General features: G+C 48.0%; 1 protein-coding gene across 2 annotated transcripts in view; it reads left to right on the top strand.

Annotated features, from left to right (window-relative positions):
- Nucleotides 1-21,356, top strand: part of Polr3e (RNA polymerase III subunit E) — a 28,232-nt gene extending 6,876 nt beyond the window's left edge. The window contains exons 4-21 of one of the 2 annotated variants that reach the window (XM_050143243.1): nucleotides 2,568-2,645; nucleotides 3,254-3,369; nucleotides 3,732-3,814; nucleotides 5,890-5,997; nucleotides 6,323-6,369; nucleotides 7,185-7,304; nucleotides 8,086-8,171; nucleotides 8,451-8,495; nucleotides 8,576-8,667; nucleotides 9,511-9,631; nucleotides 12,522-12,603; nucleotides 13,869-13,928; nucleotides 14,018-14,175; nucleotides 14,647-14,708; nucleotides 15,163-15,686; nucleotides 17,398-17,475; nucleotides 19,564-19,689; nucleotides 20,574-21,356. In XM_050143243.1, coding sequence (XP_049999200.1) covers nucleotides 2,568-2,645; nucleotides 3,254-3,369; nucleotides 3,732-3,814; nucleotides 5,890-5,997; nucleotides 6,323-6,369; nucleotides 7,185-7,304; nucleotides 8,086-8,171; nucleotides 8,451-8,495; nucleotides 8,576-8,667; nucleotides 9,511-9,631; nucleotides 12,522-12,603; nucleotides 13,869-13,928; nucleotides 14,018-14,175; nucleotides 14,647-14,708; nucleotides 15,163-15,686; nucleotides 17,398-17,475; nucleotides 19,564-19,689; nucleotides 20,574-20,630 — 2,043 coding nt within the window. In that variant the 3' untranslated portion in view covers nucleotides 20,631-21,356. Of the gene's footprint in view, nucleotides 1-2,567; nucleotides 2,646-3,253; nucleotides 3,370-3,731; nucleotides 3,815-5,889; nucleotides 5,998-6,319; nucleotides 6,370-7,184; nucleotides 7,305-8,085; nucleotides 8,172-8,450; nucleotides 8,496-8,575; nucleotides 8,668-9,510; nucleotides 9,632-12,521; nucleotides 12,604-13,868; nucleotides 13,929-14,017; nucleotides 14,176-14,646; nucleotides 14,709-15,162; nucleotides 15,687-17,397; nucleotides 17,476-19,563; nucleotides 19,690-20,573 lie in introns of both variants that reach the window. The other variant, XM_050143242.1, reaches the window with a different exon arrangement.
- Nucleotides 21,357-25,075: the final 3,719 nt, after the last annotated feature.

Genomic DNA, 25,075 nt, shown 5'->3' with positions numbered 1-25,075 from the left:
GTGTTCCAGCACTGCTCTCCTAAGTTAGCGATCCTGTAACAATACTGCACTGTACTGTACTGTACTATACTTCTACATCAGCTTTACTGAAGTACAGTTCATACACTTTTAAGTGAACCCTGCTCAAGACTTTAACCTTTTTAGGGGCTGTACAGCCAGCGCCACAATCTATTTTAGTATTTTTTGTCCCTCTGAAAGAAATCTTATGTTTAGTCACTCAGCACTGACTTTATTCTCATAGAGCCCTAGGCAACCATTACTTTTGTTTCTATGGATTTCCCTATTTGGGATCTCTCATGTAGATAAAATAGCATGTGTGGGCATTAGTACTGCTCTTTTTTTTTTCTTTATGTAGATCCCATTCATGTTTTAGCCTGGATCAGTGTTTCATTTTTATGGCTAAAGAATATCTCTGTGGAGCTGGAGAGAGCTCAGTCAGTAAAGTGATTGCCTGTGTAGGTTGAAGACCTAAGTTTGGTCCCCAGAACCCACCTCAAAAGCTGAATGTGATGATGTGTGCTTGTATGTGGTTGTAATCCCAGTACTGGGGAGGCAGAGACAAGTGGATAACCTGGGCCAGCTTAACCTACTTGGTGAGTGTCTTAGTTTGAGTTTTTATTGCTGCAAAGAAACACCATGACCACAGCAACTCTTATAAAGGAAAAACATTTAATTGGGGTGGTGGCTTACAGTTCAGAGGTTTAGTCCATTATCATCATGGTGTGGAGCTTGGTGGCCTGCAGGCAGATGTGGTACCACAGTTGAGAGTGCTCTATCTTGCAGGCAACAGGAAGTCAACCGAAAGTCAAACTAAGGGAGGCTTGAGCAAAAGAGACCTCAAAGCCAGCCCCCACTATGACACAGTTCCTCCAGTGATACCACACCTCCTAATAGTGCCACTCCCTTTTGGAGGCCATTTTCTTTGAGCTCCAGGCCAGTGAGAGACCCTGTTTCAAAAAATGAAGTGGACGGCTCCTGAGGATGACATTGAGGTTGTTCTCTGGCTGGCACAGGCACATACAGCCGTACATACAAAAGTACCCATGGTGGATGCAGTACACTTTGTTCACCCATTCATCAGTTGATGGCATTTAGGTTGTCTACACTTTGGCTATTGTACTGGATAATGCTCTTTAGACATCTATGTTTGTGTTTGTATGAACCTGTGTTTTCACCTCTTGGATATACATCTAGGAATAGATTGGCTGGATCATACTGCATTTAACTTTTTGAGGACAACTGGACTGTTTTATACCACTCTACGTTCTCAATAGAAGGTGGTTATTAGAAGCACTTTAGTTTTGTGTTGCACATAAGAAAGTGAGTTGGAGACTTCTGAGCTCTCCAGGGCCTGGGGTTAGGTGGAGGGGCAGCAGCAGTGTTCCACGCTTTTGCAGAGAAGAGGCTGTCCGCAGGGTTACCTGCATCCTTGACTGACTACAGAGACTCTCTGACAGTGGATCCGTGTGTACCCCCTGTGTGCTAGGCTCTGCTGGTGCCCATTCTGTCTGCTTTGTTGACAGTGTTGGCGGCTTTGGAAGGAAGTGGCAGAGTCAGTACTATTGCCCAGATCTGTAGCTCACTGCCAACCCTCTCAGCCTGGAGTAGGGCAAGTTCAGAGCTCTGGATCTTAGCACAGGCACCTCAGTGCTTTGTGAGCTACTGCAGGACAGTCTCACCTAGTGGAGCAGTTGTGTTCCAGGCTGTTCCTCCCACCAGAGCTTACCCCTGCTTCACTGCTACTACGGAGGAGTTTTTAGAAAGTGACTACTTACTCCCTGGGCTAATTGTAGCTGACCTGAAGTGGTTCCAGAAGTTGAGCTTCAGCCCAAGCTGCTGCACCCTGCAAGTACACTGTAGAGGCTGTTGGATACTAGGCATTTATGGCTTGAGCTGAGGATTCGGGGGACCAATTTGGGGTTTATTCATCAGCAGTTTTCATGGAAGACGAGAGAAAAGGCATTTCTGTAGGAACTCTAAGGAAAGGTGCTCTGTGTTGAGAGCCAGGACTAGGCTTTCAGAAGAGGCCTAGAGTTAAAGTAGCATATCCAGGAGGGACCTACCTCCCTGGCCCCTCTCCAGAGGATGTGTGGAAGGGACAGACACATTGCTAATGAGAAAGAATGGAGTCACACATTTCTGTATCTGATGTCCAGATCAGCCTCTAGCATTCTTAGGCCAGCCCTGTTTCCCTCTTGGCCTCCTCTAGTCTCATTTCTCACCTCAGTGACCTTCAGAGTGTCAGTGTGTCCTTGGACCCCCACTGCTCTAAATTCCCGTGGCCCTGCTTTAGAGTTTCAGGGTGCTAAGGGACTTAGCCATCCCTCCTCGAAAGGCAAGACATCCTAAAGTGGTCCAACAGCATGAGGCTCAAGAGGACCCAGGGTGAAACAGGCTAGAGATGAAAGCTGTGGAGTACCTCTTGGTAGAGTAGATTGGGGCCTGGGTACTCTGCTCTTTGGTGGGGTGGGAAGAGTATGAATATGCTGAGTCTTTCAATGGAACCCTTGATGCCTGCTCCAGCTTGTGTTGGGCACGGTGACTGATGGATGCCTTTCTGTCTCTAGTACCCTGTGCGTCCAGCTTCGATGACCTATGATGACATTCCACATCTCTCAGCCAAGATCAAGCCCAAGCAGCAGAAGGTGGGGCTATTCTCCAAGGTGGAAGTGGGGTACAGAGGGCAAATGGGGATTGAGGGGAGCAAGAAGACAGATACTTTAGGGAGCAGAAGCCCAGAGAAGGAGCGATGCAGGGATTAGGATAAGAGCAGCACATGGGTCTTGAAAGTCAAGGAAAGAAAACATTTTCAGGTTCAGGGTTGCTTGAAAGGTAGGTTGGGGAAGCCTGGGTACTGAGGTGTGGGCAGGGGTGAACTTAAAGCAGGGTTAGATAGAGGAAGATATGGTACCTATACAGGATGGGGTGGGAGGACAAGGAGAAACCAAGACAAATTTCCCATCTGTCTCGATCTCTGTAATCACAGGGAGATGCTGAAGTTGGAGATGACATTTTAGTTTCAAGATTTCTCGTTTTGATTTTGGGGTGTGGAGGAGTAGGGGACAAATATGACTGTGTCTGTACCCAAAACACATTGTGACTTTTCTGTTGGAAATTTCATTGGTGACCTCAGTGTGGCCTTAAACCCAGGGTCCCAGAGGGAGGGACACTGATCAGTCTTGCTGCTGGGTAAGGACCTGGCTGGGAATGTGCCATGGCACCTTCTGAGTTGGGTGGTACTTTGTACCTCCAGGTAGAGCTTGAGATGGCCATCGACACCCTGAATCCCAACTACTGCCGCAGCAAAGGGGAACAGATTGCATTGAACGTGGACGGTGCCTGTGCTGATGAGACTAGCACATATTCCTCGTGAGTCCTGCCTGTCCCTAAGTTTCCACTGCAGGTAAAGGTTAAGAGGAGCCTCCAGAGGCCTCAGGGGCACCGGCCCTCTCTGTCCTGTTACTGGGATCCCCATCATGTCAGGTCTCTACCTTAAACCAAGAGTGTTGTAGACCTTTCCTCCCAAGTTGCCAGGTACTTCTGGGCTGTAGGGGAAACAGGCCTCTGGAGCCCCTTGTCCATTATTCATTTCCTGCTGCACAGACAAAGCTATGAATATTTTCATCCCTTAACCCTAGCTAGTGTACTTTGAGGATGTTGGGGTGGGATGGGGATGGCTAGCTTCTCTGGAACGTCCTAGCCCCTCACACTAGCTCTCCTTGTGCACCTAGGAAGCTGATGGACAAGCAGACCTTCTGCTCCTCCCAGACCACCAGCAACACGGCCCGTTATGCAGCTGCACTCTACAGGCAAGGTACCTGGGTCTGGCTATACCCTGGGGGAGCACAAGGTGGGCTGGGCCTGGGGATCTCACCCAGCCTAGGTCTCCTCAGCTTTATGTGTAGTTTTGGCCTCTGCTGAACGCCAAACCATGCAGGATCAAGGCAGTGTGGAAATGACAAAGTATGGAGACACAGCACCACAACGGGGACTTTGTTGGGCACTCCCAAGTTAGAGTTGGACCTTCAAGTCAGTTTGCTCCTGGGAGCACATATACAACGTAGCATAGTACTGGGGACAGGTGACAGAATTTTGTCCTTTAAAGTACAGGATACTTAGAGTCCAGCAATCCTATTCATAGGCAGCACCTACTGAGGACAGATGAGAATATGTCCACATAAAATTTTGGGCACAGATGTCCATAGGGCCTTTATTTATGAGAGCTAAAGAATGTCAACAATCCACAGCCCATTAAGTGATGTTGCATAAACAAAATGTGACATATCCATGCAACAACCTTACCTGGTTGTATGGAGGAGTGATCCTTGATGTATGTGTGCTTCCGCAAGGATGACCCTTATAAAATCATGGAAGAAACCAGGCTCAAAAGACTACAAATGGCCAGGCATGGTGCACACTTTTAATCTCAGCACACCTTTAATCCCAGTGCTTGGGAGCAAATGAAGGTGGATCTCTGAGTTGTGGGTTAGCTTGGTCTACATAGTAAGTTCCAGGGTAATCAGGGCTATGTAGAGAGAGACCTTGACTCGAAAAATAAATAAAAAGACTGCATGCTTCCATGTTTTAGTTGTCTTTCTGTTGCTGTGATAAAACACCCCAGCAAAAGCAACCGAGAGGAGAAAAGGTTTATTTGGTTCCAGACCATCATTGTGGGGGGTTGCAGCAGCTGGAAGTAATCCCTTTACATCCACAGTCAAGATGAAAACAGTGAATGATGTACACATGCCAGTGCTCAGCTTGCTTTTGCCAGTCCAGGATCCCTGGCTTGCAGTGAGTGGGTCTCCCCATAGTCAAGACAAAACCCCACAGCTGCTCCCACTGATAACTTAATCTAGACAGTCCCTCACTGAGACTTTTTCTAGGTGTTTCCAAACTGTGTCAGATTGACAGAACTAACCATTGTACCACATGTTCCCATTTTATGAGTTTCAGAATAAGCACATCTGTAGAGGCATAGAGCTGTGTCATGTTCTCAAGGCTGTATCTCTTAGAAGCTACATTTCTTTTTCTTTTTTTTTTTTTTTTTTTTTTTTTTTTTTTTTTGTTTTTTTTTTTTTTTTTTTTTTTTTTTTTTTTGACAGATTTCTCTGTAGTTTTGGTGCCTGTCCTGAAACTAGCTCTTATAGACCAGGCTGGCCTTGAACTCACAGAGATCTGCCTGCCTCTTTCTCTTGGGCCCTGGGATTAAAGGTGTGCGCTGCCACCACCTGGCTCAAAGCTACATTTCTCTTACACTTTTTTTTAGATTTATACGTCTGAATGTTTTGTCTGCATGTGTTTATGTGCATTGTGTGTATGTCTGGTGCCTGAGGAGGTCAGAAGAGGGCATTGAATCCCCTGCAGTTAGAGTTACAGATGGTTGTATGGCTACCATGTGGATGCTGGGGATCAGACTGGGGTCCTCTTCAATAGCAACAAGTGCTCTTAACCACTGAGCTTGCTCTCTAGCCCTAGAGCTATAATTCTTAGAGCCAGAGGCAGGTCACAGAGACTGTCTTCTGATGAACTCAGTGGGGCTTCTGGCAACAGCAGTGTGGCAGAGGGGAAGAGGGTGAGCTGTTGATTGTGGCTGGAGGAACAACAGTAGCCGTGAGGAGAGGAGACCTGACTTGGGTGCTGGGGGAGTGTAGGGAGGTAAGTCTGAAGTGTCTGAGCAGAGTTAGGCTCCTGTTCTGGGGTGTGCTTGCAGTGCCTGGCAGGATCAGATAAGAGTTAGAAATGACTCCTGGCCTGATATTCCTGAAGCATCTAGATTGGGACTGGAGTAGAATTGGTGGTTTGTCGGGGGATTTGGGGATTCCTTTGAGTAAGCTGGCTATGGCAGCTTCGGCTCATAGGGGCAGGTTCAAGCCCTTCTTCCTTTGCCAGGTGAACTCCACCTGACACCTTTGCATGGCATCCTACAGCTTCGACCCAGCTTCTCCTACCTGGACAAGGCAGATGCCAAGCACCGAGAGAGGGAGGCAGCCAATGAGGGTGAGCCTACTGACTGACTGACTGACTGTCTGGGTGTGGTCTGGGTGGGTCATCCTGAGAAAATGGTCAAATTATGTCATGATTATGGGATGATTACTGGCATCCTAGGCTCCTCCTACCTACTAAATGCTCCTAACTTCACATTTGGGACAACCGAAAAATGTCCTCACGGATTGCTGGGCATTGCCTGAGGGTTAAATTGGCCCAGTTAGTACCACTGTCCTTAAGTCACAGGCCCCATGTTGGCCTTCCTGAGGCGAGGGTGGTGTTGGGGCGGGATGAGCAGTCCCAGCAGAGGCTGTACTGACAGTTTGCTTTGCAGCAGGTGATTCTTCGCAGGATGAGGCAGAAGAGGACGTGAAGCAGATCACGGTGAGCTCTGGCCCTGGGCAGGAGGGAGCAGCATGGATGGCAAAAGACAGCAAGGGCTGCAGGGTCTGAACGGAAAGGGCTTTTCCATATTTAAGAGTAACAGATGCAGAGTATGGTTGAGCGCCCCCCCCATCCAGCCTGACTCCTGTTGTAAATGGGATAGCCTTCTTCTGTGTAACAGCTGGGCTCCTGGGGTGTGGCAGGTGGTGCCTGGGAACAGGGAGGTGCAGCCCAGGAGCCCCATGAAGCCACACAGGCTCACAAAGTTCCTTGTTAATTACCTGTGTGATTCTGCCTTTTTGATGCGTACAGAAGAGTGGTTAGCATGCTAATCTTGATTTTGAAAGATTTAGAAGAATGTTATCTTTCCACTCCTGATTATGCATTATTTATGCATATGTAGTTGACAATGAACAGGGAAAGAAAAAGGCTACAGTGTCACAGCAGGCATGGAAATGGCTGTAGTCTGTACATCCTAGTGGACTGTCCTCTCCTCAAGTGATGTGGCAGACTTTAAGTCTCAGAGACTTGTCCTCTCCTCTACAGCTTGTTGGGTAGCCTTTAAAACTTCCTGGGTAAACACTCTTGTCTGAAAAGGTGTGCTTTTGTACCCTTGGGCCCAGGTGGAAGCCTTGGCCAGAGTTGGCCAAAGCAAGAAAACACCACTTTCAGCTTGCATTGGCAGCTCACAGACTGAAGACTGAATTTCAGAAGTGGAGAGGGAGGAGGAGCGCAAGTGCTGTCACGCATGCACGCACACACGCAAGCTGTTGATCTGGCAAAAACTGTGGGTGTGACCTTTCCCCTCTCCACAGGTGCGGTTCTCACGGCCAGAGTCGGAGCAGGCCCGCCAGCGCCGCGTGCAGTCCTATGAGTTCCTGCAGAAGAAGCATGCAGAGGAACCCTGGGTCCACCTGCACTACTATGGCGTGAGGGTGAGCCAGGGCAGGATTTGGGAAGAGCCCTGAGGCCTGGAGGCTTCTTGCCTCACCTCTAGCTTCACAGTGATACTGTAGAGAGCATGAAGGCCTTGCGAGCAGAGCTCCACTGTTAGAATTTAGGGGTCTTAGTCCACTAAGCTGTGCATGCAGTGGGGCTGGTGTTTGGTAGTTTTGCACACACCATGAATGTTGATTGCAGACTAGACTCTTCGTCTGGGGTTGCACTGGAGAATCTGCTGTCATGCTCTGCCTAGCCAGGCTGGTTTTTAGGGCTTTGCAGCCTAGTACCTGATGATACACCGAATAAAGGAAACGGTTGGACATTAACTCCCTGGTGCCTGGACTAGAATTCCCTGGTGTTTGCAGGAAGGACCAGCTGAAACCTTCCAGGAAGAGATTAGTATTGGGGAGCCTTAAATTCAGGGTCAGACTACAGCTTATTCCCATGTGACCTTGGGTTGAAAATTGCCTTTCCTTTCTGAGTCTCAGTTTTCTTGTCTATGAAACAAGAATAGTAAGAGCCCTATAGACTTAGTTACTGTGTAGATAAGCATTGGTACAGAGTCTGGCACATGGCGGGTGCTTGGTGAATGCTAGCTCACTTCTCGTCCTGGCTGGTGTTTCTGCACCATAGACAGCACGAGGGCTGGGGTCCTAAAGCCAGGGGGTAGGTGGTTGAGACCACAATGCAGAGGCTTTGTGTGTGCTGTTTTCAAGACACTGCAAGTGAGCCTGTGGCTGGAGTGGGGTCATCTGTCCTGCCTTTTCCCCACAGGATAGCCGCTCAGAGCACGAACGCCAGTACCTGCTGTGCCAGGGATCCGGTGGGGTGGAGAACACAGAGCTCGTCAAGTCACCCAGGTGGGACTGGCTGGTGCTGACTAGAGGCTCCAGGAAAGTGCCTGTTAAGACTGTGCACAGGGTGAAGGAGGGACACTGCCCCTGCCCCTGCCCCTGGAGAGGGATAGGTGACTCATGTTCTATAGGGCTGTTTGGGAGCTGGGGACTATTGGGGATGGGGAGGGTGGGCCCCTGCTTATACCTCCCCAAGTTTCAATCTGGTTGTGGTCTGAGCTCACATGCAGGAGTGAGGCAGAGCCCACAGAGCCTCTGATACCCCTCCACCCCTACCTCTTACAGCGAATACCTCATGATGCTCATGCCACCCAGCCCGGAGGAGGAGAAGTGAGTAAGGGCTGTCCCCCACAGTACCTCCCACTATCTCCCACTGGCTTCCTCTAACTACTCACCCCTGCTTCCAACAGAGACAAGCCTGTGGCTCCCAGCAATGTCCTGTCCATGGCTCAGCTGCGCACGTTGCCCCTGGCTGATCAGATTAAGGTCCTGATGAAGAATGGTGAGTGCTGCTCTCTGTTTCCAGGACCCAAGGCAGCAGCCACTACTCCCCAGAGTCTGCTCAGCTCGGTAGCTCCATTCTTGTCTGGGCAGATCAGATAGTGCACGGCTGTGTAGGTCACCCAGGTGGTACTGCCCCTTCAGGTGGACTTTTGCAGCCCTCTGCCGCAGGAGCCTGAGCAGGTTGGCCTGTCTTTGGTCTGTCTTTAAAAGACTAGTGGGGTTCCTGCACACTGATGGGGATGAGCAGTCTTGTATGGGATGTGAAGTAGGACTTGCTCTTGATGCCTTACTGGGCTCCATACAGTAAGGACTAGCTCCTTTTTCTCTTAGGCAGAGGCAGAGAGCCTTTGAAGACTAGTCGAGTCCCAAGCTCTGGGCTTCTTTGAGAAGTCAATGTAAAACTTTAGGCCTGGATTGGGTGGGAGCTCTCTGCTGTGCCATACTTGCCTTGTTCCTGGACTTCTATTGGGGACTCTGGGCCTTCCCTGGGCTTCATTCTGGGCTCCCTGATGCATCACAGGTGGTCTAAGTTCAAATCCTGACTCTACCTTTTGTAACCAGCTGAAAGTGAGGAATTTTCAACTCTTTTTGGATCTAGTAGTGACAGAATTTTCTCCATGCTCCTTGGATATGTAGTTGAACATGTAGTTCCTCATGTTTGTTCAGTGAGAGACACAGGTCTGGTATATAGTCTGCTACCAGCTAAACTACAGCAGGCGCTGTTGTTACTACTCCCATTTGAGGAGCTGGGAGCTTGATGCTGTGCGAGTACGTGGTGGGGAAGATAGAAAGGTCAGGCCTCTTCACTTGACCAGTGAGTTGTGTCCTTTGTCCCCCTCAGTGAAAGTCATGCCTTTTGCCAATCTCATGAGCCTCCTGGGCCCCTCCGTGGACTCTGTGGCTGTTCTGCGTGGAATCCAGAAGGTGGCGATGTTAGTTCAAGGGAACTGGGTGGTGAAAAGGTAAGCAGCTTGAGTCTGTAAATTTAATTATTGATGTTGTTCTGCCTAGTTGTATTTTACGTTTTCCAGGACTGTGTTTCTCTTTTTTCGTACTTGTTTGGAGGTTAGTGTCTTGACTCTGCCGGTTCCCCACGGTTTGGGCGTGCACCTGTGACAGCTCAGCTGTGCATGGATTGTCTTTTATTCCCTTCAGAGACAGTTCAGAGTCTTAGAATATTTTAGTTATTTCCTCCCACGTGTATATTTTAATTCTGTCTATATTTTCAGGCCCATAAGACTTTGTTCAGTGTTCTTAGACTTATTCACATGTCTGCCTTTTGTATCATGCTTTCTTTCCTGTGTGTATCTGAGTTCCCTTCTGGGGTAACTTCAGTCTTCCTAATGAGTGTGTTTAATGCAGATCTGCAAGGAATAGTTTTTATGTTGGTGATTATTCTCCCTTCATACATTGGTATGATTCTCTGGGTATCTGTTATACATGCATGTATGTGTTCTTGTGTGGGTACAGGCCCAATGTTGATGTCAAGTGTCTTTCTTGATCGGTCTTCACTTTACTTATTGAGACAGGATCTCCGCTGAACCTGGAGTTCCCCATCCTTGTTAATTTAGCTAGCCACCTTGCCATGGGGGTCTCTTATCTGCCTCCCAAGTGCTGGGTTTATACATGGTTTTTTTTTTTTTTTTTTTTTTTGACAGGGTTTCTCTGTAGATTTGGAACTCTCAGACTGGCCTCAAACTCACAGAGATCAGCCTGCCTCTACCTCCCTCCTTTTTTTTGTGTGAGCTGTAAGGATCTGAATTCTGGTGCACTGCTTGTGCGGCAGGGGCTTTATTCTATGACCATCTCCCTAGCCTGACTTGGCTGTGTTCTGATGTTAGTTGTGATTGAAGAGTTGCCTGTCGGCGTGGTTCTTATTCCTCGATTGTATTCTTTGTTTTCCTCTGGTTGCTCTGAAGCACTTCTCTTTGTTTTGGCTTTCCTCTGTAGCATTAAGAAATGTCTAAGTGGGGTTTTCTTTGTACATTGCCTGTTGGGGTTCACAGGTCATGATTTTGGGACTCAGTGTGTTCAGTAGCTTCTTTTCTCCTGATTCTTCTGCCAGACTCCTGACCCTCAGTTCTGAGGGAGGAAAGAACAGACTTGTTCTTTTATCCCATAAGTTCCTAGCTCTCAGTGCAATGCCTGGAACATGTCAAGACAACTCTGGTAATGCATACTTTAATTAGAATAAGATGGTGTAGATACATTAGCAACGCCCACCCTGTGAGCAGTGTAGTGTGAAGTGAATAATATGAAATGTGAATAGCTCTAAAACAAAAATTTTTTTTGCATTAATGTCATCACTTAATTGCCGACCTGATGGTAAAGTATTTTCCTTTTACTGCCACCTGGTGGCGCCCTTCGCTGGATAATAGACGTTGCTGTTGGGTTACCCAGTTTTATTTTCAAAACAATCTTATTTTACATACTAATCTCAGTTCCCTCTCCCTCCTGTCCTCCCCCCCTCCCACCTTCTACCCACCTCACCCCCCATCCATTCCTCAGAGAGGGTGAGACCTCCCATGGGGAGTCAACAAAGTGTCATAACACTTAAGCCAGAACCAACCCCCGCCCCCATCTAGGCCGAGTAAGGTATCCCTCCACAGGGAATGGGCTCCAAAGAGCCAGATCATATGCACTAGGGAATAAATTACTGGTCCCACTGCCAGTGGCCCCACAAACTGTCCATGCCACACAACTGTCACCCACATTCAGAGGGCCTAGTTTGGTCTTAAGCAGGTTCCCCAGCTGTCAGTTCAGGGTCACTGAGCCCCCACTAGCTCGAGTCAGCTGTTTCTGTGGGTGTCCCCACCATGGTCTTGGCCCCCTGTCTCATGATATCACTCCTCCCTCTCTGACTGGACTCCAGCCCAGTTTTCTTTATGGAAGAGTTGATCACAGCACATTGCTTGTTCAATGTGAGCATGAGTACTGTGTGTAGTTGGACTGGGAACACGCAGGAGCCAGGAGGGGCTGTCGAATCACACACACACCTGAAGACACTAAGAGGCTGAGAGCTGGTTTTGAATGGGAGCTTTGAATCAGCCTGGCTTCTGCCTGGTCTGTTGTGGCCTTGGGAGGCCTAGCTGTGGTATGGCCTGTCTTATCTTGGGCTTTTTAAAAGCCTTCTCTCGGGTTTTGAGGCCTCTATGGGGTTATGATTCTTCCAGCCAGGTCTGTCTCTGTGTCTGTGTGAGATTAAAAAAACTCACTGTGATTCGAACATGTCTTATTTGTGTGTTGTGTGCTGTGCACTCCACCATTCAGTGTCTCTCTCTCTCTGTCCTCAAAGCACAGGGGTCCACAGCATGTGCCTGCCAAGGTTCAGTTCACAGTGGGACCTTTCTCTGTGTGGCAGCCAAGAACACTTTGCCAGGTCTATGCCCATGGAGCCTAACCTTGGAGCATGAGTTGCTCAGGACTAGCAGATATGAAGGGAGGGCCTCCAGCAGGGGAGCAGTAAAACTGGCCTGGGGCTGTGGCGGGAGGTAGGGTGGGAGTCACGTTGTGGGAACTGTATTGTATGCCGTGGTCTCTTAAAACCTAGACATCTAACCTGTGGAATACTGGTCTTCTCAAGGGACCTGGGCTCTGTGAGGTCCCAAGCTTATGTGTCTTTGAGTCCCTAACTCCTCCTTGGGTTGGGTTAGTATGGGATAAGGTGATTTGGGAAGGGTTGCTCTTTTCCACGCGTCTTCCTGGGCCTGGGAGGAGGGCTGCAGACTCAAGCCTATTGCCTTGAAAGGTGACCTGGCCTGGCTTGACTGAGCGCTGGGCTCCCAGAGTCGGGTGTGGTGGTGATAGGACTACAGGCAGGGGCTGACCAGCTGTCTCTGCTTGACTTGTCAGTGACATCCTGTATCCCAAGGATTCTTCCAGTCCTCACAGTGGCATGCCTGCCGAGGTGCTCTGCAGGGGCCGGGACTTTGTTGTAAGTATCTAGGCTCTGGCTACAGCTGGGGGTGGAGGGATGGAGTCCAGAGCAGGTGTTGACTTTGGGCAGGACAGTCTTTGTGAGCAGGCCGCCAGGGGTTCCACATAGTCATCGCTCTCTGGGCATTCTGGGCTCATAACATCCTGCTGTCTCTCGAGTGCTCTGCTGATCCCATGGGTGGTGCTCATCTGGTTGAGTGATATATTACAAAGCTCATGGTGGTTACAGACTTAAATCAATGATTTTAAGTTGTCGTGAATGACTGACAGTCCTTAGCCCTGCCCAGCGCCTACTTTGGATGGGCCCAGTAGTTCCCTTTTACCATAGTCTGGCATTTATTACATATCTGGAGTTTGTGACTTCTGAGCCAGCTCATCCCTCCTTCCTCTCACTCTGTTTATATCCAGAGCTTAAGTCTCTCCCACGGTCTTAAGCTCATGTCTCTGGAGTCTGCACTGCCCCATAAACCTTGGCATTTACACTTTAAATTGCGCTTAATGTGGCTGCTTAGATCTGTCCATGATGGCCCATTGTGCTTGCACACAGGTTTGTCATGAAAGGACCAGGCCTTAGATTGAAGACAGCTGTGTTTGCTTGTCTGATTAGTTAGTCTTAGCTTTTTGGGGAAGTTAGTGTTGAGGGGCCTCAGCAGTATGTTTGATCTGGGGCATCAGAATGTTGCTCCCACCTGGCCGCATTCACTTGTGCCCAGGTGTTGACATCTGCTAGGTCTGTGTTGGATGTACCATTGTGTTGGTGTCTGCTAGATCTGTGTAAGACGTGTTGCTATAGATGACAACCAGTCATCCTTTCTTCTTGGCTCTCAGTCATTCACACTCTCTTCTTTTGAGTACTCCTGTGGAGTAGTTCAGGGCAATGAGAGAGTTGTAGGGAGCCGGAGCCTCTGGGAAGCCCTGCCAACTATTGGCAGCCACCATAGTGGAGCGTTGCCATCCGTAGAGCAGCACCCTGTTGCTGAATCCTCATAGCACTCTTAGGAGGCCCTGGGGGTGCAATAGTAAACCACAGGAGAAAGGCTCTGTCAGTTGAACACTTTCCTTTGGATGGAATGGGGTCGCCCAACCTTTCTGAAGGAGAGAACACGTCTGTAAAGGCTAAAAGTGGCTTAGGTAAAGAGGCTGCCCAGAGCAGGAGCCCCATTTTGGCCTGTTGCCCAGGCTCTGTGCCCCCTTTTGTACCTTCACCCAGGCCTCTTAGAGGCCCGTTGCTGCCTCCTAGAACATGGCACTTTTCTTCCTCAGATGTGGAAGTTCACACAGAGCCGATGGGTGGTAAGGAAGGAGGTGGCAGCAGTGACCAAAGTAAGTGGTGTTCTTCATGACCCTTGCTCAGGGCTTGCTACAGGAGGGAGCTTGGGGTTGGTGAGGCCTTACCCCCCTCCTCCCTTCAGCTCTGTGCAGAGGATGTGAAGGACTTTCTGGAGCACATGGCTGTAGTGAGGATCAACAAAGGCTGGGAGTTCTTACTCCCCTACGACCTGGAGTTTATCAAGAAGCATCCAGATGTGGTCCAGCGGCAACACATGCTGTGGTCAGGCATTCAGGCCAAGTAAGGGCTTGTTGGGTGAAGGGTGTAGTAGGTGGCCCTGGACCTGCCTCCTGGGAGCAGCACAGTTGGGCTGGATCTGGGCAGTGAGGAACACTTGGGGTGGGGCTGTGTGCACTTCTGTACTGCTTTTCACCAAGATGGGTATCGCTAAATGACCCCAAGTCCTCCACAGGTCTTGATGGCAGCGACACCCACTGCTTGTCAGAGCTGCTCTGTTGAGGGGCTAGAGAGGAGAAAGGCACATAGTCTAGCAAGAAAGACAGGAGGGTCGCTCTCCTCACACTGCCTCTTCTGGTGTCTGGCTGGGGGCATGTGTACAACCAGAGGGCTCAGAGGGGAGAAGGCCTGGCTAAACCCTGTGTGCATGGTGTTTCAGTGACCCAGTATCCTGTCCTTGGGGGCTTGTTCCTATGGCTAGGTAGGCGGTACAGCATATAGGTCAGAGTTTAAAGGGTTTGTTCTTTTTTTCAGATTAGAAAAAGTCTATAATCTCGTAAAAGAAACTATGCCAAAGAAGCCGGATGGACAATCAGGTGTGTGACTTCAGCTTGGTCCCTGGCCCAGGAATCAAGCCCAGAGAAGGACCATGTGGTTCTTACAGTTCACATTTTCTGTGGTGTCCTTCTTTCCACCCCACCCGCCCCTCAGGCCCCCAAGTTTGCCTAATGCTTGTGCAGCAGGACAGCATCAAAGCCTCCCACACCCACCCGGGGAGGGGCTGTGTCTTTCAGGGTGGAGATGGCTCAGCAGGTGATGTGAGAGGAGTTGCTAGCAGGTGCTCAGCAGGGCTTGAGTTCTGCTGTGCCCAGTTTGATGTCTTCCCTCAGTATTAGGTAGCCAAGCTCCGCTGCAGCCAGGAAGGGTGGAAGACCGCACTTGTTTCTTGCTTCAGGAACTGTCTTGGTCTCCTCTGCTTGGCCTCTGTTTTCATGCTTTCTGCCTGGGACCTCTGCCATTCTGAGCCATCCATACTGCCTCTCCACACAGGGCCTGCTGGGCTGCTCTCTGGGGAACAGCGGGTCCAGACAGCCAAAACCAAGGCCCAGCAGAACCATGCTTTCCTGGAGCGGGAGCTGCAGCGACGGAGGGAACAGATGCGGGCAGCTACAGTCCTGCCCAGTGTACAGATCAAGGAGGAACCCCTGAGCGAGGAGGAAGCAGATGGGGAAGAGCTGGAGGCTGAGGAGGAGGAGCCCATGGACACTGCACCCAGCAGCTGCCTCAGCACCAAGTTGGCCAATGGGCTGCCTGCTGGGCGGGCAGTGGGTGGGGACAACCTAAATGGGCATCCAATACCAGGCTGTGCCAGCAGCCCTGCAGCCCGAGAACTGAAGGCTTTCGTGGAAGCCACCTTTCAGAGACAGTTTGTGCTCACGCTGAGCGAACTCAAGCGCCTCTTCAACCTGCACCTGGCAGGCCTGCCCCCGGGCCACACACTCTTCAGCGGCATCTCAGACCGCATGCTACAGGATACGGTGCTGGCCGCTGGCTGCAAGCAGATACTGGTGCCTGTAAGTAAAGCCTGCACCTGCCAGGACAAGCAGAGTCCCTCAGAGCCCTTCAGGAGGGCTTCTCAGAAATCAAGAAGCATGGGGAGACTCCGTCTGCCTTTGCAACCGCCCCAGCTGACTGCATGTGGATAGGAGTATGTTACATCGGATGGCTGTGAGCCCTCGGGCTCCCTGTCATCATCTCAAGTGGATGTATTGAGTTTTCTACCACAGGAAAGAAAGAAACCTAAGGGCTCTAACCAATATACCAAGGCCTCAGTAAACACAAGCCCTCTACTTGGTTAATATTTAGTTCCTATGACATAAATGGTGCAGCTGGAATTTGAACCTTAGTATAGAGACTATCAGGTCTGCTTTCACAGAGATCAGCTGAGCACTTCCCCACAGTTTGGGGATTGGTGACTTCCCTGGCTTTTGGGCCAGCTGACTCTATACTCTCTGGCCTCTGCACATTTCTGGCACTAGGCGTGGTGGTGGAATGAGCCTCTTCTACCTCAGTTCTTTCCTGCCCGTGGAGTAGGCTTCACAGTGGGAGCAGACTGTTGCCCTCTTCTGGGAAGGAGTACCTGGCTATGGCCTGAGAGAAGCGGTTAGGGCTCTTTCCTATACTCTGCCCAGCCTGGGAAGCAAGATGGGGTGGGAGAGGCTGCAGCTGTGCTGGCTCTTAACTAGGGAGTATGCCATGTGCATTGCCAAGCTCATACGCACCTGTGGCCTAGGGTGATGCCAGGGCCCTTGCCTCTGTATGTAAGGAACAGGACAGGAAGCCCTGTGTTCTCTGCTGGAAGAGCCTACTTTCTGAGGTCTGCTTTAGAAGGTGCTGGGATTGGATCCCTGGCCACTCAGCAAGTGGGGCCAGTTTTCTGCAAGCCTGCTTTTCTGTGTACGTATGGGTGGTAGTGAGATTGCTTAGGCCGTCTGCATGGACAGGGCTGAGGGGTCTACTGGATGCCCATGCTCCTTTCTCATGGAAGTGCTGGCATCTAGAGGACACCCGAAGCCCTGTCTGGAGCACTTTGACTCAGGGACCATATTCATAGCATGTCCAAGACAAAAGGCCTTGAGTCATCCTGCTGCTTGTGTCTTCATACAAAGGAGATGAGGCTTAGGAACAGCAAGTAGACTTATAGTCTCAAGCTCAACTTGTGGCTTACTGCTATGAGCTGAGTAGCTGTAGACCATGAGTGAACGGCTCTGAACATGCTTTTCCTTTTGGCAAATGGGCAGGGCAACACCTCAGTGCTGCTCGGTTTCCCATGATCAGGTGAGATCACATCAAGTCCCATTTCAGATGTAGGATAGATGGACGCCCGCGATGCTGGCTCCTCCCTGACCTCCTTTCCAGCTATCAGGGTTGTGTCATCTCTTCTGGCTGACCTCTGAAGCTAGTGGCTTGGAAAGCTTGGGAATCTGGCAAGGTCTGGCTTGAGCCACACTTTATATGCTGTCCTCGTGGGAAGCTCTAAGGAGAGCCTGGGGCGGGGAGCTTTAGAACAGAAGCCCCGGTGGACACCTCAGGGCAGCATTCCACTAATGCTATCCCAAACACCTTGTTTAACAGGCGTCTTGGAGTCCACTCCAGAGCTGCTGAGTGGGAGGAACTAGGCTTGGACCGCATTTTCCTAGGGACTGGGCTACAGGCAAGGTGGGGTGAAGTGGGCAGGGCAGTGGGTTTACAAGACAGAAAATGACCAACTCATGCTTGGGCCAGTTTCCCCCACAGACTGCTGCTTCTCCGGACGAGCAGAAGGTGTTTGCCCTCTGGGAGTCTGGTGACATAAGCGACCAGGTGAGGTCCTTGTTCTGTGTGTCGTCTTTCTCAGGAGGGAGTCCTGGAGGGTTGAGGCCGTTAGCTGGGCACTGGAGTATACTTGGACACCTCAGGTTCCAACTACTCCACACCCACCAAGACAGACAGGGTGTGTCAGGTTTGAGCCTGAACTTGGGGGTTTGCTTGCATCAAACAGAGTCACCATTGGAAGGATGGCTAGTTTCCAGAGTATAGTGGCGTCACTATGCGGTTTCTGTCGAGTTTCCATAGGGATAGACATGCCAGGCAGGCTTACAGACCGTGTACAGAGTCGATTCTCAGTGTCCCTGACAGCAAGAATGAAAAGGTTTTCTTATTAGCTGTCTCAGCCCTGGATTTTGGGTTATTTTGTCCAGTCACCCTCTGGCAGACAGGGTACCAGGTCTCCTGTGTTTGTGTAGTTCTGGTAGCTGAGATCCAGATGCCTTTAAATCATGAACTTGCCTGAACTCCAAAGTTGGGTTTTATTTATTTATTTATTTATTTATTAGCAGAAGTGGCAGTTAGGCTGAGACAAGGAATAGACTCTACTGAAAGTTTCCCTTTTCCCTGCAGAGGGGACAGGAAGGCTGAGAGCAAGAGCGGGCGTGGAACCTAGCTTCCACCAGGACTCCTGAGTGACCCTGTTCTCTTGGCTAGGAAAGGTGGCTTCAGGCTTTCCTACTTAGCTTCTTTGATTACTGAGGAGAAAAAGGTAGTAAGTTCAATTTAAAATCAAAATAAAATTCAAGACCAAAAACCTTTGTGGGGCATTTGACTCCACTCTGCTGGACCCACTTGTCCTCCTTAGAGGTGATGGCTTACAGCGTTGATCTGTTGAGTTCCATCACTAAGGCACAGGTGTGCCCATGCTGGAGTCGATTCCAACTCAGGTTCTCAGGTGCTGAGCCATCTCAGTGGCTCGCTTCCTCTTTGCACTAGTATGTTCTGAACTTAGACACTGAATGGGACCCTCCTGAAGCCTGTGCCACTGCTTCTCCAGATGACTGGCTCTTCCCTGTGTCTAGAATCTTGTCATTTTAGCCTTTCTGTTCATATTTGGAAATGGTTTGTTTTCCACCAGGGCAGATCATTTCCCCTGTAGGTGGAGGGTGTCTTAACTATTTCAGAGCTGAAATTGAGTGACTTTCTTCTTGTGAGGTCTTTAAGACATAGTCTTCCCTTCAGTGCAGCTGGAAAGTTTTATATTAGTCTGTACATAGGGGACTGACTGTGCATGCTCAAGTCTTCATTTACTAGACAGTGGGTTCTCAGGGTCCTGTAGGCTGACACATTCCTTTACCTTTTTCTATCCGTAGAGATGTGAGACAGTAAATATCCTGGATGCTCTCTTTCCATTTTTTTTTTAAATATTTATTTATTTATTATATTATGTGAATAGCATTCCTTCCACGTGTGCCTGTAAGCCAGAAGGGGGCGCCAGGTCTCATTATAAATGGCTGCAAGCCACCATGTGGTTGCTGGGAATTGAACTCAGGACCTCTGGAAGAGCAGTCAGTGCTCTTAACCTCTGAGCCATCTCTCCAGCCCCCTCTCTTTCCATTTTTTGAGACAAGTGGTTTCCACTCTATCCCAGGCTGGCCTTTTAAAACTTTATATTTGGGGAAGATCTCATCTATCCTTCATGCTATTTAATTTCTCTTTAAGAATATAATGCATTTTCTAGTTTCCTGGATTCGGTGTTATGCTTATTGGTCAAGATTTTGAACCAGCCAGGTGGTGGCGGCACACGCCTTTAATTCCAGCACTTGGGAGGCAGAGGCAGGAGGATCTCTGTGAGTTTGAGGCCAGCCTGGTCTACAAGAGCTAGTTCCAGGACAGGCTCCAAAGCTACAGAGAAACTCTGTCTCAAGAAAAAAAAAGATTTTGAACCAATTTGGACACTTTTCCCCACCTAGTTTAAACTGCTGCTTAATTCCGGTATGTCCAAACGGCTCATCCTGACATCCTTCCTTGCAGTCTGAAACACTGAAGGAGGGGTGAGGCCATCATTTTGGGTTTTTTGTTTGGGGGTAGTTCACATTTGGATACTATTTCTCATAGTAATACATTGTTTTTCTATTAAAGCATCGGCAAGTTTTACTTGAAATATTTTCCAAAAATTACCGAGTACGCCGGAACATGATCCAGTCTCGGCTGACTCAGGAATGTGGAGAAGAGCTAAGCAAACAGGATGTAGACAAAGTGCTAAAGGTATGTCCATTATGCACAGGACCCCACCCAGAGCATGCATTTAGGATGTGCTTCTGACCTGTCTTTTTAAGGATGCTCATGTGTGTGGAAAGGACTTGGGTCTGGTACCTTTATTCTTGCTCCATAAATGCATAGCAGTAAACCACCAGTCTGATGGGCACTGTCTGGTAATGACTAGCATTGGTATATTGGCAAGAGAGTGAACCTTTTCACACACTCGAGTTTGGGTAGAGCGGTTGTGGGGAGGTGTGCATCATCTTCACCTAACAAAAGACAGGCTTAAACTAGATCCTGCCTCAGGTGGATCTTGTGCCACTTATGCAACTTTCAGTACAATCCATTTTTAATTTAAAAAGGAGTACTATTTGCTTAATGTGAAAATACTTTAAATGCTTTTCTAAACTGGTACATCTGTAGAATTGAGCACAGAAAGTCACCGACGTGTTCCCTGTTATCTTAGTCATGTAGGTGAAGGCCTTATTAAGCCTTTTGTCTTGGTCAGCTTGAAAAATATTTATGTTTTCTGTTTATGCAACACATCAACAATTTTATAATACCTCTTAAACGGCCAGGCGATGGCGGCACACGCCTTTAATCCCAGCACTTGGGAGGCAGAAGCAGGTGGATCTCTGTGAGTTTGAGGACAGCCTGGTCTACAGAGCTAGTTCCAGGACAGGCTCCCAAGCCACAGAGAAATCCTGCCTCGAAAAACCAAAAATAATAATAATAATACCTCTTAAATTGTTCTTGAGGGATGGTGGCTCAACCCTTTAGGGACCAACAGCTACTCAGTAGCATACTCAGTTTCTAATGGACTATTTGTATTTTCTTGTAAACCAAATTGTGATAGTAATAGTTATCTTTCCTGTTTTCTTCATTTCTAGGACTGTTGTGTAAGCTATGGTGGCATGTGGTACCTTAAGGGGACAGTACAATCTTGACAATAGTAGCACACCACTAATTCAGCGAATCTAAGCCCAGGGAAGGATGGCAGAGCCAGTAGTCTCGACTTGCCTCAAGACAGAGCAAGAGGATCTGCCCACCTCGTGGCCTGCAGCACTGCCTGGCCCAGAGGACAGAGGGGCTCATACTCGGCCAGTGACAGGGTCAGCGTAAGTGAGATCGCTCCAGCAGAGACCAGCCAGGCCTTCTTTGAAGTACAATTTGAAATTCCTGATGTATTTTGCTTATTTGGTTTCATTCTCATAATAAAGAGAGTGTACACTGACATGGGCAGGATTATGAAAATCATGGTTTAATATTTTCCTTTTTAAAAAGAATGCCAACAAAGTTATGTTTACATGATGAAGAGAACCTTACGGTTTTTAATATTTTAAATGCCTACAAGCCAATAACTAGTCTTAGAGTCTCTCTATGCTAAGACTTCTGCCAATTTTACTAAACCAAATTGAATTCTTTTACTGTTGGGTTTCTGAGGCCACTTTACCTTTTACAACAGCCTACTTTCTACAGTGGTCTCAACTGTTTACACGAACCATAACAAAACATTAGATCAACTCCATCTTCTCCTAATGTTCGCATAAAGGTGCAAACTGAACCAGGTAAGTGTGGAACAGTGTGAAAGCGAGGTTATCACTGTTTGATGAATTGATGTAAAAAATTATATTTTGTGTATTTTTAAAATAAATGCTAACACTAAACTGGCATCATGGTGCTACTGTCCTCAAATAGTTGCAGCAAGAAAATATCATCTGTGCTCTCAAAACGTTAAGTACTAAAGAGAGAAGGAAGTCCATGACGCCATCACAGCAGCTCATGAGCTCACCTTGACGTTGTGAGGCTGGTCTCACAGAGTTCCTGCAGGTCCTGAAGACTGGGCTTCCGCTCATACTGCTCAGGCTGCCAAGCTGATAGGTACAGCCACTGAGTGGTCTTAGCTGAAGACATGGAAGCAAAAGGAAAGAAGGATGGAGAGTGAACACAAGCTTTTTAAGGAGGGAAGGGAGCTGGGGGGCAAACTCCTTCCATGGGATGTGAGCACTTAAGGTTTTAGTGGCGACTTTAAAATAGTTTTAAAAATATGTACTTCAGACCCAAATATTTAAAATCAAAATGTAATAAAAGTATTTTTTTTTTTTGTACTAAGACTTCAGAATGTGGTACTTTACACCTCACCAACTCCCTGGAGCTAGGATTTACATGCTGAGTTGCAGCATGTAGCTTGTGAACATGACAGGCATTATCGCCCCAGAAGATGGGGAAAGGTGGTCTAGGCTGGGTGAGATGTGACTTTTGCTGTCTAGTTGAGACTTGTCGCTGTAGTGCATCTTCTGCTGCATAAGTCACTGCTAGCTGAAGGTTGAAATGATGCTCTGTGCTGTCCTCTCTTCAGGAAATGAAGTATTAAATACTTCAGAGTGCTCAGAAAGGGATCAATCAGGGATATGCCCTGTCAAATCAACATTTGTTTATAACACTGTTTAACGGGGTGGCTCATGCTCTTGGTAATCGTTGACACATGTGAGGGGTTAACAGATCAGATAAAGTTTTCGGGAGGCAGAGATGGGTGGATTCTGTGAATCCAAAGCTAGCCTGGTTTACAGAACAGCTAGGGCTACATAGAGAAATCCTGTGTTGAAAAACAACACAAAAGTTACCAGAACTGATGAAGAATATGTCCTTATCATTGTATACCAGGGTCTCTTTGCCCTGTGGCACAGAGCTATGACAGAACCCCATTTAGAAAGAACTTACTCAGTCCCATCTCAGGAAGGCCATGCTTTAAATTATTTTTTAAAAAAAGGAAGAATAAAAATACCAAATTAAAAAAGCTAAGTGCATTTGAGATAGGAAGGATGGAATGCTAAAGAAAAGCAGCAATTGGGACATGAGGGAGATCTTAGCACCTATATGTAGCTTATTATTAAGACACTTAATAAAGAGGAAGTCAGCTTTATAACACTTTTCCCCAAACCCAGTCTGTGTTGAGAGAACAGCGTTGCAGGAAGAACTGGGAAATGAGCACCGGCCTCTGCTTTGGCCCCCTTTCCACACACTGTAGGAAGAGTACCCATGGCCTGACTCTTTGGGCCTACTCATTTTATGACAACCCCAGAATTTGACTGATTCCTAAGGACTTAGGATTCAAGCCCACCTCAAGGTTATAGTGGGCCAGGGTTTTAGACCACCTCTGGCGTCACTTGGCCCCCGTTGCCTGAGGCTTCAAATGTGTATCCAATGCATGCTCCTATTACTCATTCCTCTGCAGCTCCAGGCCTAAGCAGACCCAAGGTTTAGTTATATCCCAGTAAATCCTAGCACTAGAGTGACCTCAGTTAATCCAGGCCAACCCTATGAGCATAGTATCTCGACTATCCCCTGTAACTCTATGGTCTGTGCCTACTCCAGGGCACCTAGCCAGCTGGAGGTCCAATCATAGGGACAAGGACTTCAGCCATTAACTGCTATACTTGAGCAGATCTTCAGGTTCCAGAGAAGCCTCCTAATCCTAGGTGTGCGGCTCCTGTACCTGCTGACTCGCTACAGAATCAGTCTGCTGAGGACTCTGGCAACAAGCTTGCTTAAACAGATGGCTTAATTAGAACTTCTGGATAGGCTGATGGGTGAAGTATTTTGCCAGATATTCAATCTGATAAACCTGAAACAAGTTTCTAGTTCAAACATACATTAACACACAGCTGCAAGGGTCAAGTACAATTATGAGAACATAATAAAACCAAGCACCAGTAACAGACCATAAAAAGATGTCAACTTAAACTCAGCAAAACAATAAAATACCAAGTTCCATCAAGTCAGGAAACTAAATGGTCAAAGTGGAAAAGTAAACCCAATCCCCCGCCCCTATTGCAAAAAAAAAGGGGGGGAGGGTTAGGTGTGTGGTCACACGACTTTAATTCCAGCACTCAGGAGGCAGAGGCCAGCCTGATCTACAGAGTGAGTTCCAGGAAAGCCAGAGTTACAGGAAGTTTGTGTGTGTGTGTGGGGGGGTTAATTCTGAAGGCGAAAGACACAAGGGATGTAGCTGTGTCAACTGCAGAACCAACCAAACTGGAGAGAGCAAAAGAAAATGAATGAAGAAAGTTTATAAGGTTTGCAGAACAAACAGAGTTTCCAGTCCAAACAAGATTATATCAGGGTCTATCAGTAACACAAAATTCAGGGGCCATGGAGCCTGGAAAGATGGCACAGCAGTTAAGAGCACGTACAGCTCCTGCCAAGGACCTGAGCCACGTTTTCAGTGCCCATTTTGGATACTGCTCATTTGCCTGTAACTCCAGATCCAAGGGGATTTGGTGCCTCTGGCCTCCTCAGACACTTAAGTGTACACACACAGGCAGGTAAAGGTACTTGTTACCCTTGATGGCCTGATACCATGTAGATTGAATGAAGGCCGTATCTCCAGAACCACAGGGTTGACAGAACAAACTCCTGCTAAGTTTTCCTCTGACATCCACCCTAACACCTTGCTTCCTACTCCCAAATAAATGTATTTTTTTTTTAAATTTAAAGCTGGCTACAAACATCAATTAATGAATAAAGCATAGATATTATGCTTATATCCCATCTTTAAAAAACTATTAGGGTTAAATGTCAGCACCCCAATTTCTTACCAAGCAGTGATTGAACGTAAAAGTTCCTCTGACACTAGTAGACTAGCAGCATATCAAATTACCATAGTTAGGCACAAGGGCTGTAAAACAAGGATCAGGATAGGAATGTAAGCCTTAAAATCATAAAATCAAAACTAGCTTGATGTAGCAAGAACCTGGGAGGGAGGGAAGGAACGGAGCAAGGCAGAGAGATTGAGATTATTTATAGGGCACCTATTTAATCCAGTTTATGTTATATGAATAGGTCAAATGTGGAAAATCGCCATCTCCAATCAAGATGTACAACTCAACACATGGAGATCTCAAGTGAGATTTGACAGTGGAATTTAAGAATGTTGAAGCAAACATAAATCAACAAATGTGATGTAACATCTTAGCAGAATGAAGGACAGAGCGAATATCTCAATAGATGGAGAAAAAGCAATGGACAAAATTAAGGCTCTTTTCATACTGAAAACTTAAAAACATTAGGTGAAGTAGAGTTCCCATAAGCTGTGTACAACAAAGGCCACAAGTACTGCATGCAGTGATGTGAACTGAAAGCTTCCTAAATTCGAGGACAGTGAGACCCATTCATCACTTTTATTCAGTAGTACTCGAAGTCTTGGCCAGAGCAATTAGACAAGAAAAATAAAAGCAAGCCGGGCGGTGGTGGTGCACACCTTTAATCCCAGCACTTGGGAGGCAGAGGCAGGCGGATCTCTGGGAGTTCGAGGCCAGCCTGGTCTACAAGAGCTAGTTCCAGGACAGGCTCCAAAGCTACAGAGAAACGCTGTCTCGAAAAACCAAAAAAA

Source organism: Alexandromys fortis, unplaced genomic scaffold, assembly GCF_014885135.2.
Source record: "Alexandromys fortis isolate MF-2015 unplaced genomic scaffold, M_Fortis_MF-2015_v1.1 scaffold_45, whole genome shotgun sequence".
In the NCBI taxonomy this organism is placed as follows: domain Eukaryota; kingdom Metazoa; phylum Chordata; class Mammalia; order Rodentia; family Cricetidae; genus Alexandromys; species Alexandromys fortis.
Note: the sequence above shows the minus strand (reverse complement) of the source record. Positions and strands in the feature narration are given on the sequence as shown.